Below are 17,396 nucleotides of genomic sequence, written 5' to 3' on the forward strand. Positions count from 1 at the left end.
GAGTCTCTTCCCATTCAGGCTCAGTTCCATCCAAGCCTGTTCTTGAAAGTGATGGAGGGAGATGAAGGAGCCTCACCACATGAGCTCCTGGGCTCTAGAATAGCATGTTGATTTCAGATCCAGTATCCAGCACCCCTGGGCGAGATCTGCCTGGCAGCCTTCCTGTCTCCTCGCCCTGCCTCTCTGGGTCACCCCTCGGGGCTGGGCTCCGCCTTGGTCCCCCTGTCTAGCATGCCCATTTGCTGCCTGGGTGAGGCCCTGATCCCCTGCCTCGTGCCTGTCACTAACTTTAGAGATGATAAAGTAGGAGTGATGGAAAATAGAAAAGACAATGGTACTTTGTTTATTGTTTGGAGTCAATTTGAAAAAAATTATGCTCTATTATCTGTATAACAACAGTAATAGAAAATACATAGTACAGGCTCTGTTCGAAACACTTTTATTAACTCATTTAATAATCACAATAGCTCTATGAGATTGGTACTATTATTACCCCCAGAGAAAGAAACTAAATCACAGAAATTAGGTCACTTACTAAACTACACATAGCTAGTAAGAGGTGGTGTGATTCAGATTCAGGATAAGTGGAGAGTACAGGCAAATTGAAAAGAACAGAATGATAATAGTCAAGCTCATCACTATTTCTTTTAAAATATTAAAATTCTAAGGCTATTAATCATCCTTAATATATAATCATATGTACTACCATATTTCTAAAACCAATGTGAAAATTACTTTGGGAATCTCTTGCATTCTAAAAATACCTGCCTTTAACATGTTGCATTAATATTAATAAATCAAGTGATAATTATATGTCCATAACAAATGTATTTCATAGAGGGAAATGAAAAAGAATTCATAGAGGTTACTTATAAATGGAAAAAATTATCGAATCCAGCCTATAAAAAGAACTCTTCTTATACTGTCAACACCCAAATAATCAAGTAAAATATTGGCAGAGATTGCATTTTCTAAACCAGCTGTTTGAGTATACAGTATTTCTCAGTTCTTCATTTTACTTTATGATGGAGCATCACCATGGGGTTTTTAGATAAGCCATCTCCTCAATCCCTCTATTTATAAATTTGCTTTTAGCACTACTGCCTTGTTTAATCTTGAGGCTTTAGGAAAAGAAACAGTTGAAACTCTTTACCCTAGCATTATATCTAATATTTATAATATTACACCTTTCAGCAAGTAATAAGGAGAAATATAGCTGCTAGAGCTCTGTTTTTAATCTACTGTTGATAACCCCTTCGACCTATCTTAACACTTTGAGAGGAGCTGAATGCTCCTTGGTGGCGTCAGGTGGCAAGGAAAGCCGGCACAGGGTGAAGATGATGTCTAACTCCTCATGGTGCAAGCCACCTCACAGAATCACCAAGAGAATATGCTGTATCACTTCCTGGAGGTTCTTTCCATGAGGTGCTGGCATCAGAGAGAACAGAAGAAGAATCCACATTTAGTTCATTTGTACTAATGACATATTTAACCAAAGAGGTAACAGTTTGACGGTCCCCAGGACATTCTCAAGGTCACCAGCTCCCTGGAAAATTACATATGCTCATTCTTTGTCTATTTAGCAAACCTCTTCTCAGTTCCTCCTCAAGCCTTCTTGAGGATAGCATACGTTGTTTGGCCATGTGACTATTATATTTGCCTGTGGCTTTTCTCATTACACTGAAACAAAGAATCTCGCAAGGGAGGCATCCAAGACTGCTTCCTATTCAACTCAGTCTCAGTTGGACTCTCAATTCCCCTTGATCCAACCCCAGCTGTGTGCTTGGCTCACCACAGCCTTGTGGTCACTCAGATGTAAACAAGCTGCAGCCTGCTCCTCCCTGTCACATCTGTTCCCCGAATATTTTGCTGTTTGGAACAAATAACAACATGTTCTCCTGAATTCACCAACTTAACCATTTACCTCTATAAACTAAAGATAAAACATAAAATATCCCCCACCTCAAAATTTCTCACCATATGTGGTCTATTCACTCACAACTTTTTTTAATCAATTAATTAATGTATAGTGTATTATTAGTTTCAGAGGTAGAGTTCAGTGATTCATCAGTTGCAGATAACACCCAGTGCTCACTACATCACATGCCCTCCTTAATGCCCATCACCCAGTTACCCCATCCTCCCACCCACCTCCCCTCCAGCAACCCTAGTTTGTTTCCTATAGTTAAGAGTCTCTTATAGTTTGTCTTCCTCTCTGATTTCGTCTTATTTTATTTTTCCCTCCCTTCCCCATGTTCATCTGTGTTGTTTCTTAAATTCCCCATATGAGTGAAATCACATATTTGTCTTTCTCTGATTGACTTATTTTGCTTAGCATAATACCTTCTAGTTCCATCTACATTGTTGCAAATGGTAAGATTTCATTTTTTGACGGCTGAGTAATATTCCTGTGTGTGTGTGTGTGTGTGTGTACCACATCTTTTTTTTCCTTTCATCTGTCGATGGACATCTGAGCTCTTTCCATAGTTTGGCTATTGTGGACATTGTTGCTATAAACATTGGGGTGCATGTACCCCTTCGAATCATATGTTTGTATCCTATGGATAAATACCTAGGAGTGCAATTGCTGGATTGTAGGGTAGATCTATTTTTAACTTTCTGAGGAACCTCCATACTGTTTTCAGGAGTGGCTGAGCCAGTTTGCATTCCCATCAACAGTATTCTACCAAACTCTCTTCACTCGCAACTTAATCTTAAATGTTCTCCTCCTTCAGTCAATAGCTTTCCCTTCTAATCAATACTTCCCAACATGAAGTAATGCCAGCAAGCCATTGGTGTAAAAACTTCTCAGGGTCTCAACAGTCAAACAGGAGAGTAAAAAAAATATTCAGAAAATCCTAACAATTGTAATTTGTCCTATAACACTGGCTTATATACTGCAACATACTTATATTGTGGTTGAATGTGTTCTGATTTTATAGCCTAGAGGTCAAAACCATTCACCTAAATTGGTTAGGTTGTCTATAGACAGAACTTCAGACCTAACTGTAGCCTCAGATATGATCCAAATGAGAGTTAAATACCTAGATAGTGTAGAAGGAGGCCATATATTTGACAAAATAGCTTAACGTATCCACAGACGTCACTAACTATAGCCTTCTAATGTTAAGCAAGAAAGACCTAGAACGTTTTTGTAGCTCATCACACTTCTATGCATCTAGTACTTGCTTCTTTTCCCACTATCTTATGAATTAATCAATGTCCTTGGTTTTCTTCCCATCAACATTCTTCCTTCCTCCGGCTCCCCCATCATTCTCAGGAGAGTGCTTTACTTCACTTGCCCAGGCCTATTCTGTGCACACTCCTTAGGACAGAAACCCCTACCTACCAGAGGGAGGTGTCCCAACCAGGGAATTTGATGAAAAGTGAGTGAAAGAGCAGGAAAGAAATAGTAACACTAAGATGTACACTGAGTGTGCCATAGGTTAGGAAATGGGAAAGGTCAAAAGGTGCTCAATGATACAAGCCTTTTCACTTTACTTGGTTGGAAACATTCCCTGAATATCATATTAGATAAAAGAGAGCTTGGTAGGAAAAAAAATAGTTACATATGAAACAGTCACCAAAGATACAACCTGGGAATCATGTGTACCTCTTAAACCAACTTCAAAATTAGTATTTCTCTCCAGGTAGAGCAAGACATGTATCCAATGATTTTGTTTTTTAATATGATACACATTGCTATGCAAAATAAATTTATATATAATATACAATTGGAATCTTTCTTTTGTCCTCATTTCAAACTTAATCGCACTTAATGTGAAATCTCCCTGTGGTATATTCTTGAAATATATAATTACAGGGATTACACAGTTTCCCTAATGGACTCACTGTCAGTATATATCTATGAATATGAGATTACATATTGCTTCAAAAAAAGTACAGAGATAAAGATACCAGACTAACCAGAAATTTTCACACAACTCTTTTAGAAATTTTTTAAATTAGGTATCTTTTCAAAATTTCAAGAAGTACTTCTAGACTAATAAAATAAGGCAGTGGGGGGCGCCTGGGTGGCTCAGTCGTTAAGCATCTGCCTTTGGCTCAGGTCATGATCCCAGGGTCCTGGGATCAAGTCCCACGTCGGGCTCCCTGCTCGGCAGGAAGCCTGCTTCTCCCTCTCCCACTCCCCCTGCTTGTGTTCCTGCTCTCACTATATCTCTCTCTGTCAAATAAATAAATAAAACCTTAAAAAAAAAAAAAAAATAAGGCAGTGGGTTTGGAAGGAAAACAATTTGATGGAAAACTTAACAAGAAGCAAGGGATCTGCATCTTAGGATAACAGTATGCAGAAAAGTACTGGTATATTCTTTGGCTATTCCTGGTCTGTGCCATCACGGTGGGCTGGGCCTCAGGAAAGCCAGACTGGCCACACCTGACACCATTCCCTCCATATCCACCGTACCTACCACACATCTACCCCTTTCCATCACACATATCCCTGCCAACAGGGATTACAATTTTGGCACCTGCCGGTAGGGATATACGTCATAGACAGTTACAACCCGCTGAGACGGATATGTGACATGTCTCCATATCCATTCAGTTTACTCCCACGTGACCATTTCTCCCCCCACACACTTAATCCCACTGAATTAAGTTCTAGAGATGTTTGTGCTGGAAGTCCAAGAGTACAAAGTTCTCCGTCTACCGTCCTCGGATTATCAGGGTAGGTCCGGGAGGGTGAGAAGTAAGAATCCAAGAGGAGCACATCCCAAACGGTGCAATGCGTATGCATAGGGAGGGATGTGGCTGGAGGTGCAGGGCCACCAGAGGGGGTCGCACAGAACATTCTCCCAGGCAATGGCTCAGTAAGATCTCACGGGAGTGCTAGAAACCAAACATGAAATTACTCTGCAAGAAATGTCCTGGTCCAAATAAAGTTCTGTAACGAATTATTATCATCAACTTCAGCTGCGGGGAAGGCAGCAGCTAAAGAAGGAAGTCTTTATACTGGCCATGAGCTTGAGGGCAGTACACAGCCACAGTTGTACTTGGAAGGCCTTAAAGATGGGTCTCCAAATGGTATCAGTTTGGGCAACAATTCAAAATGGTGCCATCACGTAGGTTTAAGAGAAAGAACCCTTACTGCAGGAACTAAGCTGGAGTTCCTGTCGTCACAAGTGGCTAGTCCCTTAGGTGACATGAGCAAGTTTTGTTAGGTCTTCAACTACACATAACGGAAGTTTGGCCCTGGCAAAGAGGCCAATAACATTTTTTTCTCTAACTTATTGGAGTAACCAAGAGAAAGAGAACTGAGCCAACTTAGTAATTCAAACTAGTATTACTCTGTTTTTAAGGTACCTCTCCTTGAGAGAATAATATTCTAATGAATGGCCAAAAGTAATGAGCTCATATTTAGGAATAGAAGTATAATTCCAATGTAAACTAGTACAGTTTTGGATTGCAGCCTTAATTTCCCCTCAAATCTAACTGGGGCTCTCAAGAAAAAAATACAGCTTTATCTTCTTTTCTTATGCAATTAATTAAAATTAACAAGAGGTGAATGACCACTCTCCAGTGGTGGAGAAAATCTTATTACCATCCAAATAATACTAGCTGGTTTGCTTTTATGTGACTAGTCAAGTGGGTAAGAAATTAGCTACTATAACTAAATCAACTAAATAATTCTTTATCAACACTGTTTTGGAATAAAGTTTAAGTTTTCTGGATCATGTGTTCTATTTTGCCTTTAACCATAATCAATCCACTGTGGGGCTTGCCAGTTTCATACAAGATCATTATGCTCCATTCTGCCCTTAACTAGGAAAATGGAATTAATAGAGTTTCAAAATGTCTACAAAAGACTTGTTAAGAAATTTTCCCAATACTAATGGTAATAGTTGAGATAGACAGAACATTTATATTTTAAAAGAGTTAAGCCAAACCCATGCAATTCTAATTACCTTGACTCCTTTGTTATTGTATATTTTAATACCAGTTCTAAAACTGTTTCTTTTTTTTAATTATGTTATGTTAATCACCATACATTACATCATTAGTTTTTGATGTAGTGTTCCATGATTGTTTGCATATAACACCCAGTGCTCCATTCAGTATGTGCCCTCTTTAATACACATCACCAGGCTAACCCATCCCCCCACCCTCCTCCGCTCTTGAACCCTCAGTTTGTTTCTCAGAGTCCATAGTGTCTCACGGTTTGTCTCCCGCTCCAATTTCCCCCCCTTCATTTTTCCCTTCCTGCTATCTTCTCTTTTTTTTTTTTTTAACATATAATGTATTATTTGTTTCAGAGGTACAGGTCTGTCTGTGATTCAACAGTCTTACACAATTCACAGCGCTCCTGAAATTACACTTAAGTCAGAATTTTGTCTGTGAATGCAAATGTTAGAAAATAAGTAAAAATGTCCATTTAATCTGGATGTTTGAAGCAAAAATATCACGTAGGCCTGAATTATCAAGATCAACATTTCCTAAACCATGCTCTGCCAAACACTAGTGCTATAAGACGGTCAATGAAAAAAGGACTTGCTAGTCAAGTACATCTGGGAAATGATGCTGAGGTAGATTAAATGTTTGAAATAGTCACTGCCCCTCCTTGTAGTGTCCCTTCCTACAAGTACATTACACATCCCGCTTTGTTGAATTCAGAAGGGACCATGTGACTTGCTTTGGCCAATAAGATGTGGGCAGGAATGATGTGAATCATTTCTGAGCTTTAAGAATCAGCCTGGGATTTGCCATCTCCCTTTTCCTTCTGCCAAAAGACCAGCATGGTCCTACGTGAAGGCTGCCCAGCCCGGGTCCTCAGTAAAGACAATACGGAGCAAAGCCACACGTGACCCACATCTATGAGCAAAAAATAAATCTTTGTTGCTGTAAGCCCTTGAGAGATACGACAAATATTAGCAGTTCAAAATTCCTAGGAAGTGTTGGATAAAGAATCAGATTAACTTTATTTAATGCAACACTGCTGACATTTGCTTGATCACAGAATCCTTGCCTCACGTAAAACCCTGAGAGAGATTCTGAGAGAAAAATTTCAAGACATGCTAATGAAAATACTTGCTTCAAATCTCCATTCCACTTTGCACAGACTTAAAATTAGGTTGACTATGTCATTTCTTCTAGAGTTTTCAAAGTTTTCAAAATCTCTAACAGAATTAGGGTCAACCAGGCATCATTTGCTCCTCTGACATTAGTCAATTCCTAGAATCCTCCCTTAAATAATTCAGCTTTCTGTCTATAATTTCCCATATGTTTCAATTTTAAAGATGTATAAAGTAGTAAATGGTTTCAAATGAATATTCAGTTTACCTGTGTAGGTATCATTTTCAATTGCTAAATAATTGCAAACTCAGTGTGGGTTTTTTTTTTTTTCAATATAAGAGAAAGACAACACAACAGCATGAAGTTGAAAAATGCATTAGAAACATAAGTGAAGTCACTTGCTATAAATCATGCTCTTTGACACACAGTAGATGACACAACTGACTAATGGCACCTAGAATATCTCAGGAGAAATTAGTATTCTATCTCAGAGCAGATTTCACTGGATTTTTAGTTTTAAAAAGCCATTAAAACGGAAAGAGATGTGTTGCTGTGTTTTGTTTATTTACTGATTTTTAATTAAGAAAAATCCAATTCCACTCTAGCCTTAGATCTAAGTGCACCTGGTCATATGAAGACATTGGAAAACAACTAAAAATCACGAGGAATTAAGTCATTCGGCGTTGGGAGATCCAGGACTCAGTTACTGAAGCCATCTGCTTTACCTTGTACCAAGGATATTTTGAGACAAGCTTTTGTCTGGAAGGATAAGGGCTTGTTGATCCCTACAGTGCCCGCTTTCAGGGAGGGGGTGAAGGAAGCGGCAGGGCAGTCTTGCAGGCTCCTCTGCTCAAGGCTCCCTCCTAGTCGGCTACAGGGAGGGACTATTGTGAACTTGGGCTCTGCCTCTCGGCTGCCAGCCCTGAGCTCCTTCCCTGCTGCGGGAAGGACTCCCTCCCCTTTAGAAGCTGGTGCTTCCTGAGATTCACCTCCCCGGGTCCCCTTTCACACTTTCTCTACCTCCTTACGGCGGAGTCCTCACCCTCTAGGAGTGAGAATTTGCTGATCATTTCTGAGATCTGTCACCTAGGGACCTGCCCCTCCCTCTACAGTCTTCCCCATCCTGAAGCAGCGTCTCATGAAAGTCCTGCTGGTCCCCAATGCTTCTGGCCATACTTGCACATCATTTGCTTTTTACAGATTTCTCTATCTCCTAGTTTCACTGAAGATGCAGCTTGTGATATTTTCCCCGTTGTCTCTATTGCTCTATGCGGTTTCCAGGAGCAAAAAGGAAAGATCCAAATCTATGTTGCCACCATCTTCTTATACTTAAAGACTTTCCTCCTTTCTGCGTATAAGAAAACCTATCTGAGGTTTTAAAAAACAAAAAAACAAACAAAAAACACCAAAAAAACCTCTATGTGAAGCCAAATTCGCCTATTTGGTCAAAATGCTGACCTTATAGACATTTCAGAATAGCACAGGAGTCAGGGGTCAGTAAGACTACACTCCTTCTTTAACTATGAGTTAGCAAAGGTCAAGAGAAGTTAAAAGATTTGTCCAATGCTAAACAACAAAGCTAAAACAAGAAAACTCATGCTCCTTCAAATTTATCACAGAGACCTCCTTGAGAAGGAATAGTCTTCTATTCCTACACTAAACTAGTATTCCTGAGTTTTGAAATGGCTTATAAAGGCACATTATCATGCAGACCCAGGAAAGTGAGTGGCAGCTAACTTCAGCTAACTTAGATCAGCCCATTTAACAAAATCCTGAGGGGCGCCTAGGTGGCTCAGTCAGTTAAGCGTCTGCCTTCAGCTCAGGTCATGGTCCCGGGGTCCTGGGATCGAGTTCCGCATCAGGCTCCCCGCTCAGCGGGGAGTCTGCTTCTCCCTCTACCCCTCCTCCCTGCTTATGATCTCTCTTTCTCAAATAAATAAATAAAATCTTTTAAAAAATTCCTGAGAAAATGTGCTAACTGCTAAAAACAGAAGAGTAAATACTGGTAGTATGTGAAGATTTTGTCTTACAATCTTGGTCCTGTATATTGAATCCCCAAAGAATTCAGGGACTGAGTTTTCCCCCTTAACTATACTGTTAGAACACAACCTTCGTCCATATGCTCTCCTTTTCCACTTCCCATTGCCATTTCTACTGATGACTACCCTGTATCCTCCTCCCTACTTCCCCTCAGCCTCATCATCTTAGGGTCCAATAACCACCCCTCCACCCGTGTTTTGGGCATATCAAATCCTACATTCAAAACAAACCCATCTAAGTGACAGTAATAGCTATAACAATTTCAAAGGAGATCACTTCTTTCATTCTAAAGTTCTCTCATTGTCTAACTCTGTGAAGAGCTGATACAAGGAAGTGCCAATTAATAAACTATAGCTTTGATAGTTTAGTGCCACATTAGTAATTTGAAATAGTCACAGATCAGGAAAGGTATGGAAAAAGACCAGAGAATAATTAATGCTTAAAAACAACTGATTTATCCATGAAAAGATCACATTTATTTCTTAAGGAATCTAGATCTGCATTAAGGTATGTGTTTGATTTGAAACTGGTCTTCTTCTGCCACCAAGTGTTAGCACACACTTCTAACCAACCAGCTTTTGCAATGGTTAAATCACAGAAATACAAGGTCACTCGATGAGAAAAATGTATCTACAAGAAGGGCAGTATAAAAAGCATGGAGGTGAACAAGTTGCAGAGTAACAATGTAGAACAAATATATTCCAAGAAAACTACACAAAGAACTTTAATTTTAGTTACTATTTCAGACATGTGGTAAGTTAATAAGATTCTCTGAGGCTCCATTTATTTAATGAAAGAAACTACAACTCTAAAAGCACAATGATAATCAAACTAGCTTTAAAATATACAGTAACTGCTTTCAATATTCTCTTATGCAATATACCCTACTGGAATTTCATGCAACTAAGTATGTGCGAAACACATTGACTAAATGCCTCCTAGTGTTAGAAAAATATATGATGCCAAGAAAAATCTTAAATTTCTCAGAATCTAAAGTAGAGAACTCAGTTCTAAGCTTGGGAACCAGAATACCATGCTGTAGCACAGGAAGATCCCTATCAGGAAATGTGAAGAAGAGTTTCTGTATTTTCAAAATTCTGATCACAATCTATAGAACTTTTGGTTATCCCACTGGGCTTTTGGTTAATTCTATTAAATGGTATTACCTACAAATAGGAGCCTACCAGAGGATGGCACCCCAGAAGCCTAGGAACTTCTGCAGTCTACACTCAACACCACTGGGAAATCCTCACACTAGATCTTTATGACCATTCCAGTGGTGGTAAACACTCATCCCCTGCACCTGACATCTGTCCACATCTTTTATGTCAAGGAGATGTTTTACCTTCATGAACAGACCAATTATGGCTCCAACTCTGATTTTTTTTTTTTTTACACTGGCATGGATAACAGCTTTTTAGACCATAAAAAATAACCAATATATGGCAAAAAAAAAAACTGAGGTACTATCACAGAATAATAGGTTACAGCTCCTGTAGATAATAATGAATGGATCATCTTAACTATCTCAGAATTGGCCTATAAAGATCCAGGGCACTTCTCTACCCAGAACACCCCTTTTTACTAATAATTATCATGTCTACCCTGACAACAGAACCACCAGTATCTTAGGAGTACACCAGTATTTATCCACCCGCTACAAAAAATGATTTCCGGTTGGCCTTCCAGCAGGTCAAACTGAAATATAAAGAGTACACCACCTCAAAACAGAGCATCTTAGTGGAAGACATCATTAGCTCTTTTCTAGATACTTTCACTATGCATCACCCATCCATACCAGAAACTCAAAGAACACTCCTCAAGATCATGGAAAACCTTCAAGTTTTCTGCATCTTGTGGCTTCCCTTTACCCTTGATTTTCATGAGACATCTAACTTGCCCCATCACCATATCTATGATCAGCCCCCAAAGGCTCCACTCTTCCTCAGAACCTAAGCAAACCCCTAACCAACCAAGGGAGAAATTCTGGGTGTGTCAAGGGGAATCTACTATATTCCAGGTGACATTAAGGTCAGCTGTATTCACTGATCTACCAGAAGAATTAAGGGCTAAAAGAGCAATTGTTGGAACCTATCTTTTACCTCCAAAATTACAAGGAAGCACATTAAGCTGTGTTGAAGGCAAACCCAAGGAAACTATCTTTATATAACTTTAATTATGGTTTACATTTTTATGCTATTCCACAGTTCTTATAAGTTATCTATTTTAATAGCTTCTTAAATCATTGATACGATTTGTCGTAATTGACCTAAAAATTCCCTCATTGTAATGGAAGTTATTTCTAATTTTTCCTCTATTATGGATACTGCTTCAGTAAACATCTTTATACATAAAGAGTTTCTTCTTTAGAATTATTTCTTAGTTATAAAATAAATAAGTCCTGGGGATATAGTGTACAACATGGTGATAATAGTTAAAAATACTATATTGTAAAAAATATATATACTATATTGTATATTTGAAAGTTACTAAAAGTAGGTCTTAAAAGTTCTCACAACAACAACAACAAAAAAAGGTAACTATATAAGGTGATGGATTTGTTAACTGATCTTATTACGGTGATCATTTTGCAATATATTAATATATTAAATCATTATGTTGTACACCTGAAACTTACACCATGTTGTATATCAATTTTATCTCAATAAAAAAATTATTTGTTTAAGATAATCCCAGCAGCATGAACCTCTTAGTTAAAGAATATGAATATTTTAACTTTCTTTATGGGAATTGTTTAATTCACAACTCAAAGGGCCATACCAAGCCACCATTCATAATCTTTGATGGTCCTTCTACCACAAGCTTATCCTAACAAATGTTCCTCTAATACAATGTAGTTGGAAGTATAAATTGGGGCCACTGTTTTAAAAGGCAATTTATGGTGTTTTTGAAAAGCTGAAATATAAAATACCCTTTAACCTTGACACTCCATTTCAAGAAATGGGTTCTTCGAAATATTGGCATGTCTACCCAAAGGAAAATGAACATGGATGCTTACTGCAGCACTGTTTGTGCTAGCAAAGAAACAGAAATTAATGTAATTATTCATCAAGGGGAGAATAAATTATGATAAATCGAAATAATGTATATTTATTTCTGTTTTAAAGAAACTATACGCAGGTATTTGCACCTATATACGTTTGCAGTGTATAGGAAAAAGTCAGAAGAATATACTAGTAGTGGTAACCTGCAGACAGAGAAATTATATTGGGAAGAAGGGGGCGGTAGGGTGGTGCTGAAGGAAAAATCGTATATATCACTCTATAGGTTTGCATCTATTTGGACTGTTTACAATCACCAAATATTCACCTAATACTTTTATAATTAAAATCACTTTTAAAATAAAGTACTTGAAATAAGACAAACTTTTAACACTCCAGTGATAAAAACCTATTGTTTCCTACCTCTCTCTCTCTCTTATTTTGTTATCAATCTAAACAACACTGAACACTAGCAATACATTCCACTACTGATCCTATCAATGTCCACTCCCTTACAAATGCGTGAACCCGAATAAAAACCCAATAGAGAATTAGTGCTGAGAAAGGAGGATAGTTGGAAAGCTAAAAAGTTAAGAAGAAAGAGACTGAAGAAACACATATTTTCAAATAATCTGTATTCCAAACCAAAAAGCATAATAAAAATGCACTTTTATGCATGATACCTTTTCATACTGGCTTTAACTTTTACAGTGGAACAAGTGCATAAAGAAAATGTTGGCTATTTATTTAAACCTGCAGGTCTCTGAATAGTCTACAGAGAATCTGGATCAGAATCATCAGTAGCACTGATCAAACATCAAAAGTCACGATCTTTAGGTATAACTCCAGATCTGAAGCTAGAGGGTGGAAATCTGCAGCTTCGGCATTGACACATGAATCCCAAAGTTTAAAATATACTTTCTTAAGCATTCAGAAATACTGGACATCAGAGTGGTACATAGGAATGGAGTCATTCTATTATTGAAAAGAGAAATTTCTCATTTGGCTTTCTGAAAGGCAGTGAGGTCATACTTTATTTTCTAAAGATTAAGCTTTCTAATCTAAACAAAATACAATCTGATTTAGATTTTTTTAAAAGATTTTATTTATTTAGTTGACAGAGAGAGACACAGCGAGAGAGGAAACACAAGCAGGGGGAGTGGGAGAGGGAGAAGCAGGCTTCCCGCAGAGCAGGGAGCCCAACGCGGGGCTCGATCCCGGGACCCTGGGATCATGACCTGAGCCTGGGATCAACGACTGAGCCACCCAGGCACCCCTGATTTAGATTGTATATACCATTCAGGCAGGGACTGTTTCTATTTTGATCATAACTCTGGGCCCAGCAGCCCATGTCTGGCACGTATTAAGCATGCAGTAAATATTGGTTGAATTAATATGGCTTGGGCCAGGGAGCTCCTCACGTGATGACAGAAATTAATTTGGATGAACTGGATGTGGCCAGTGGGAGAGAAGAATCTGGGCCTGGGAAAGGGATAAGATGGATTCCACACAGGGCTCTGTCAGGGAAGAATGGGCCACTTCACATTTGTAAGTCTCGTATCCCTGCTCTACAAAATAAGGGAGCAGATTCTGGGAAATTAACTGCCAAGAAATCATTTAAATTTAGTCTGAAATGTTAAAATTCAGATTCTAGAGTAGTTTAAACACTCCTGTGATAAATGTCCTTGTGTGCTCTCAAGTAAAAGTTAATACCATACAGACAAAGAAACACTTTGAAATGTGGATATTACCTTCACCACTGATTTGTCATTCTGTGATTAAGTGTGAAATCACTGGGAAGAGGACAATCCATTTGAAAGCAAAACAAGAAAGATAACGAGTAAAGAAGTAAACGGTCAGTCTGCAAGTTTTGTCAGCTGTTATTCCAAATTTCAAAATCTATTATTTACACAAATTATTTTTACCTAAATATTCAGGAATGGTACCTGATTTAGTTATTATTGAATGTGGGGCATAGTTATCAAAAGAAAAAAAAAAACCATGCAACATATCTTTTTGAAAAGGTATTCACAATAGTTTGCACAACCACAGGATGGCCAATCACCCAAACACATGTTTTAAAAGATCAAAAAGACTTTCTGTGCACAGAGACATTAAATACAATAGGTACCCAATTTAGAAAAGAGATCTACTTACTAATAAACATGACCTTCATTTATAGAGCTGCAAATCAGTCTTAACTGCAGCAAGGGGTCATGGAGAGCAGGAACAAATATTAATCTGCATGCCTATCTCCAAAACTCTGGTATATTAGAGCAGGTCAGCAGATGGCTAAATTTGCATGAGAAGCTCCCTAGGCCGAAATGGGAAAAACAATGAAGGGTGCCCTTAGGATTCTAGGAGAAAAGCTCACGAATCAGAAGAAAACCAAAAGTTACCTCAAACTGAGGGAGGAGGGGGTGGCCTGGGAAGGCAGAAAGTCACCCTGAGATTTGGGAGGTCAAGAGACACATCTCTCAGTTCATGTCACTTCTGCCCATCCTCAGGGAGAAGTACATTCAAGTAACGAGGGGATCGGGGCTCCTCAATTACCCTCTTGCCCAGTCCATGGAACACCTGTTCCAAGCCCTCAGTGGAGACAACTGCTAAAAGCACAAGGTTGTCTTCTGGAAATCTTGAAAGAGCTGGATAAAGGGGGGTAAAGAAGCTTGTCCCACCATGAAGAACCCAGTTCCAGTGAGCAGCACCTGGGTATGCAGGCCAGAGGAGGAAGCTTGGAGGGCAGCAGGCTGCAAACAACCAGAAGCAAAGAAAGCAGTAAAATGGGACCCTGGCCCTGCCTCGATGCTCTTCAAGGGATGAAGTGGCATGAGAAGCAGCATCAGGAAATGTTGGTCCGAATATGCAGCTAAATGTTGGCAGAGGATGCGGTAGAAGAGCCCCAGTGGCAAAGGAGGGCACAGCTGGAAGAGCCTCCATGGAGTCTCGCGAGCCAACTCAGCATCCCTGGGAGTGGAAAACAAACTGACTTGGAATCCCAGGACCCAGAGTGGTAGGGTGTCAAGAACCACTACAAATGTCACTCATGCCCCGAGCATGCTTAGTAAGGCTGGTGTAGCTGGTAACACAAGGCTTACAATCAAAATGTTCACTCACCTTCTTCCGGAGCCATGGTGCTTTGGACAATTTCATAAAAGTCAAGTGAGGCTTAAAACTCCTGTTTTCTCCTGCCAAAATGCCCTTTTCTTGAAATGTCCTTTTTGCAGCCTCTAAAGAAAATAAAAACACAAAAATGCTACTGTAACACATGGCTATCTTTTATTATAAAAATGGCAATTCAAAAAATAACAAATTATTTTATAATGAAGAATACTTTATATACCTGTATGAGATATTATTTTCTAAAAAAAGAATAAAACCACAATGTGTAGGACAACATATTATTAAATCTGCAGAGATTTCAAACTTTAAGCATACAAAAGCAACAATTTGAAAAGGAAACATTTAATAAATGAAATAAGCGTTTATCTGATATGATGCTGATTTTCACTGAATATCCTAGCAGTGCCCATACGCATAAAAAGGACTAGTTTATCTGTAACCCATAAGATCTAAAACTTCTACTTCTGACCAAGATGGAATAACAGAAATCAGATTTACCCTCCCATCTGAAACAATGAAAGGACAAAGTATATAAAATGATGGTTTGTAAGATACTCTACTTATCAGGCAATGAAGGTCAGTGATCCTTTAGAGATGAGAAACAAACAAGGTGAGCCCTTCAACTGCCCAGCTTTCATCCTTGAGTGTCTAGGCCCCTGTGCAAGGAGGAGAAACCCAGGTGGAGCTTAGTCATCTCACTGGGTCGAGCAAAAAGAGCCAAAAGTAGGGGAGGCAAAGGTATCTACAGCTCACAGGCAAGATTCCTAGAAAAGTGAGACCTGTGCAGAGAGAAAACCCCACAGATCTACAGAGGGTTGCCCTAGATTATTCAGCTGAGTATAGACCAGTGCATATTTGTTAGGAAACTACCTGAGGATGGGGAAACACATTCAAAAGGATTAGAGGGAACGGTGCCCAGTGCTCATACAGGCGCAGGAGAATTGTCTGTTCCCATGAGCCAGGCTGGAAAAACCTCGAGATTTCTAGGAAACTGGGTAGAATGAACAGAAAGGTCTTACCTCAGTAGTGGGGAAAAATTAGCTTTGAACTGGTACTATTCTAGTCCCATCTAAAAAATCTTAGAAGCAAGATCCAAAAGGAAAAAAACTGTCTCCAAGTAACTTAATTGTGTCCCAGAACAAAGCCCAAGAAGTAGACTATCCAAACCCAACAAGGCAGACTTCATAATGCCTGGCATCTAATAAAAAATGCATACAGGCATTCAAACGAACAGGAAAATGTGACCTACAATGAAGAGATAAATCAATTCACCAAAGGGAACTGACACAAATTTTAGAGTCAGAAGATAAGAGAATCAAAATAGCTATTATGACTGTTTTCTTTATGTTCAAAAAGTAGAGACATGCAAGATATAAAAAAGACCCAAATCAAGTTTATAGAGATAAAAATTGCAATGTCTAGAGAAAAATAAACTGGATATAATGACAGATTAGACATTGTAGGACAAAACATTAGTGACCCTGAAGACATGGCAATAGAAACCACCCAAAATAAAATACAGAGAGAAAAAAGAAAGAAAGGAAAGGGAAAGGAAAAGGGGAAGGGGAAGCAAAGGGGAAGGAAAGGGAACGGAAAGGGGAAGGAAAGGAAAGGAAGAAAAGAAAAGAAAAGAAAAAAGAAAAGGAACATCGGTAAGTGTGGGGTAACTGCAAGTTGTCTAATATATGTATAAGTGAAGTCCCTAAAAAAGAGGCAAGAGGAAGACAGAGAAAATATTTGAAGAAATAATGCCTGTTGGGGAATGAGAGTTGCCACAACCATGACAGAAAATAATCTAGGCAATAATTTTTAAAATTTAAACTGCACAAGTATTTAAACCAGCAAATTTAATTCTAGGAAAATACACAAAAATAAAATTATCAGCATATAAAATTCTATATAGAAGATATTTAGCAATGTTTGAATTCACACAAAGTAGAAATAACCTCATCAATAAAGAAATGGTCATTAAATTACCATACAGCATACTAAGGACTATCATAAGAAAAAGAGAATCAGAGCTACACATATTGACCTGAAAAGATGCCCATGATCTATTAAGCAAAAAAAGGCAAGTTGCATGGTTAATATAACAATAATATGATTTCATGGCCTATTTAAAGAAGAAAAATTCTCTATGCTTTATTAGCATAAAAATGGTATAAAATACCTTAGGATGAGGGTTGACATTGAATAGAG

The 17,396-nt window shown here is 38.6% G+C and overlaps 1 protein-coding gene across 3 annotated transcripts in view; it reads right to left on the bottom strand.

The window, feature by feature from the left end:
• The window catches only part of AKAP7 (A-kinase anchoring protein 7), a 142,511-nt gene that overhangs the window by 69,464 nt on the left and 55,651 nt on the right, over positions 1-17,396 (bottom strand). For all 3 annotated transcript variants that reach the window (XM_032407857.1, XM_032407860.1, XM_032407858.1), the window contains exon 6: positions 15,192-15,304. In XM_032407857.1, coding sequence (XP_032263748.1) covers positions 15,192-15,304 — 113 coding nt within the window. The remainder of the gene's footprint in view (positions 1-15,191; positions 15,305-17,396) is intronic.

The sequence above is a fragment of the Phoca vitulina genome, unplaced genomic scaffold (assembly GCF_004348235.1).
Source record: "Phoca vitulina isolate PV1807 unplaced genomic scaffold, GSC_HSeal_1.0 scaffold9, whole genome shotgun sequence".
Classification (NCBI taxonomy): domain Eukaryota; kingdom Metazoa; phylum Chordata; class Mammalia; order Carnivora; family Phocidae; genus Phoca; species Phoca vitulina.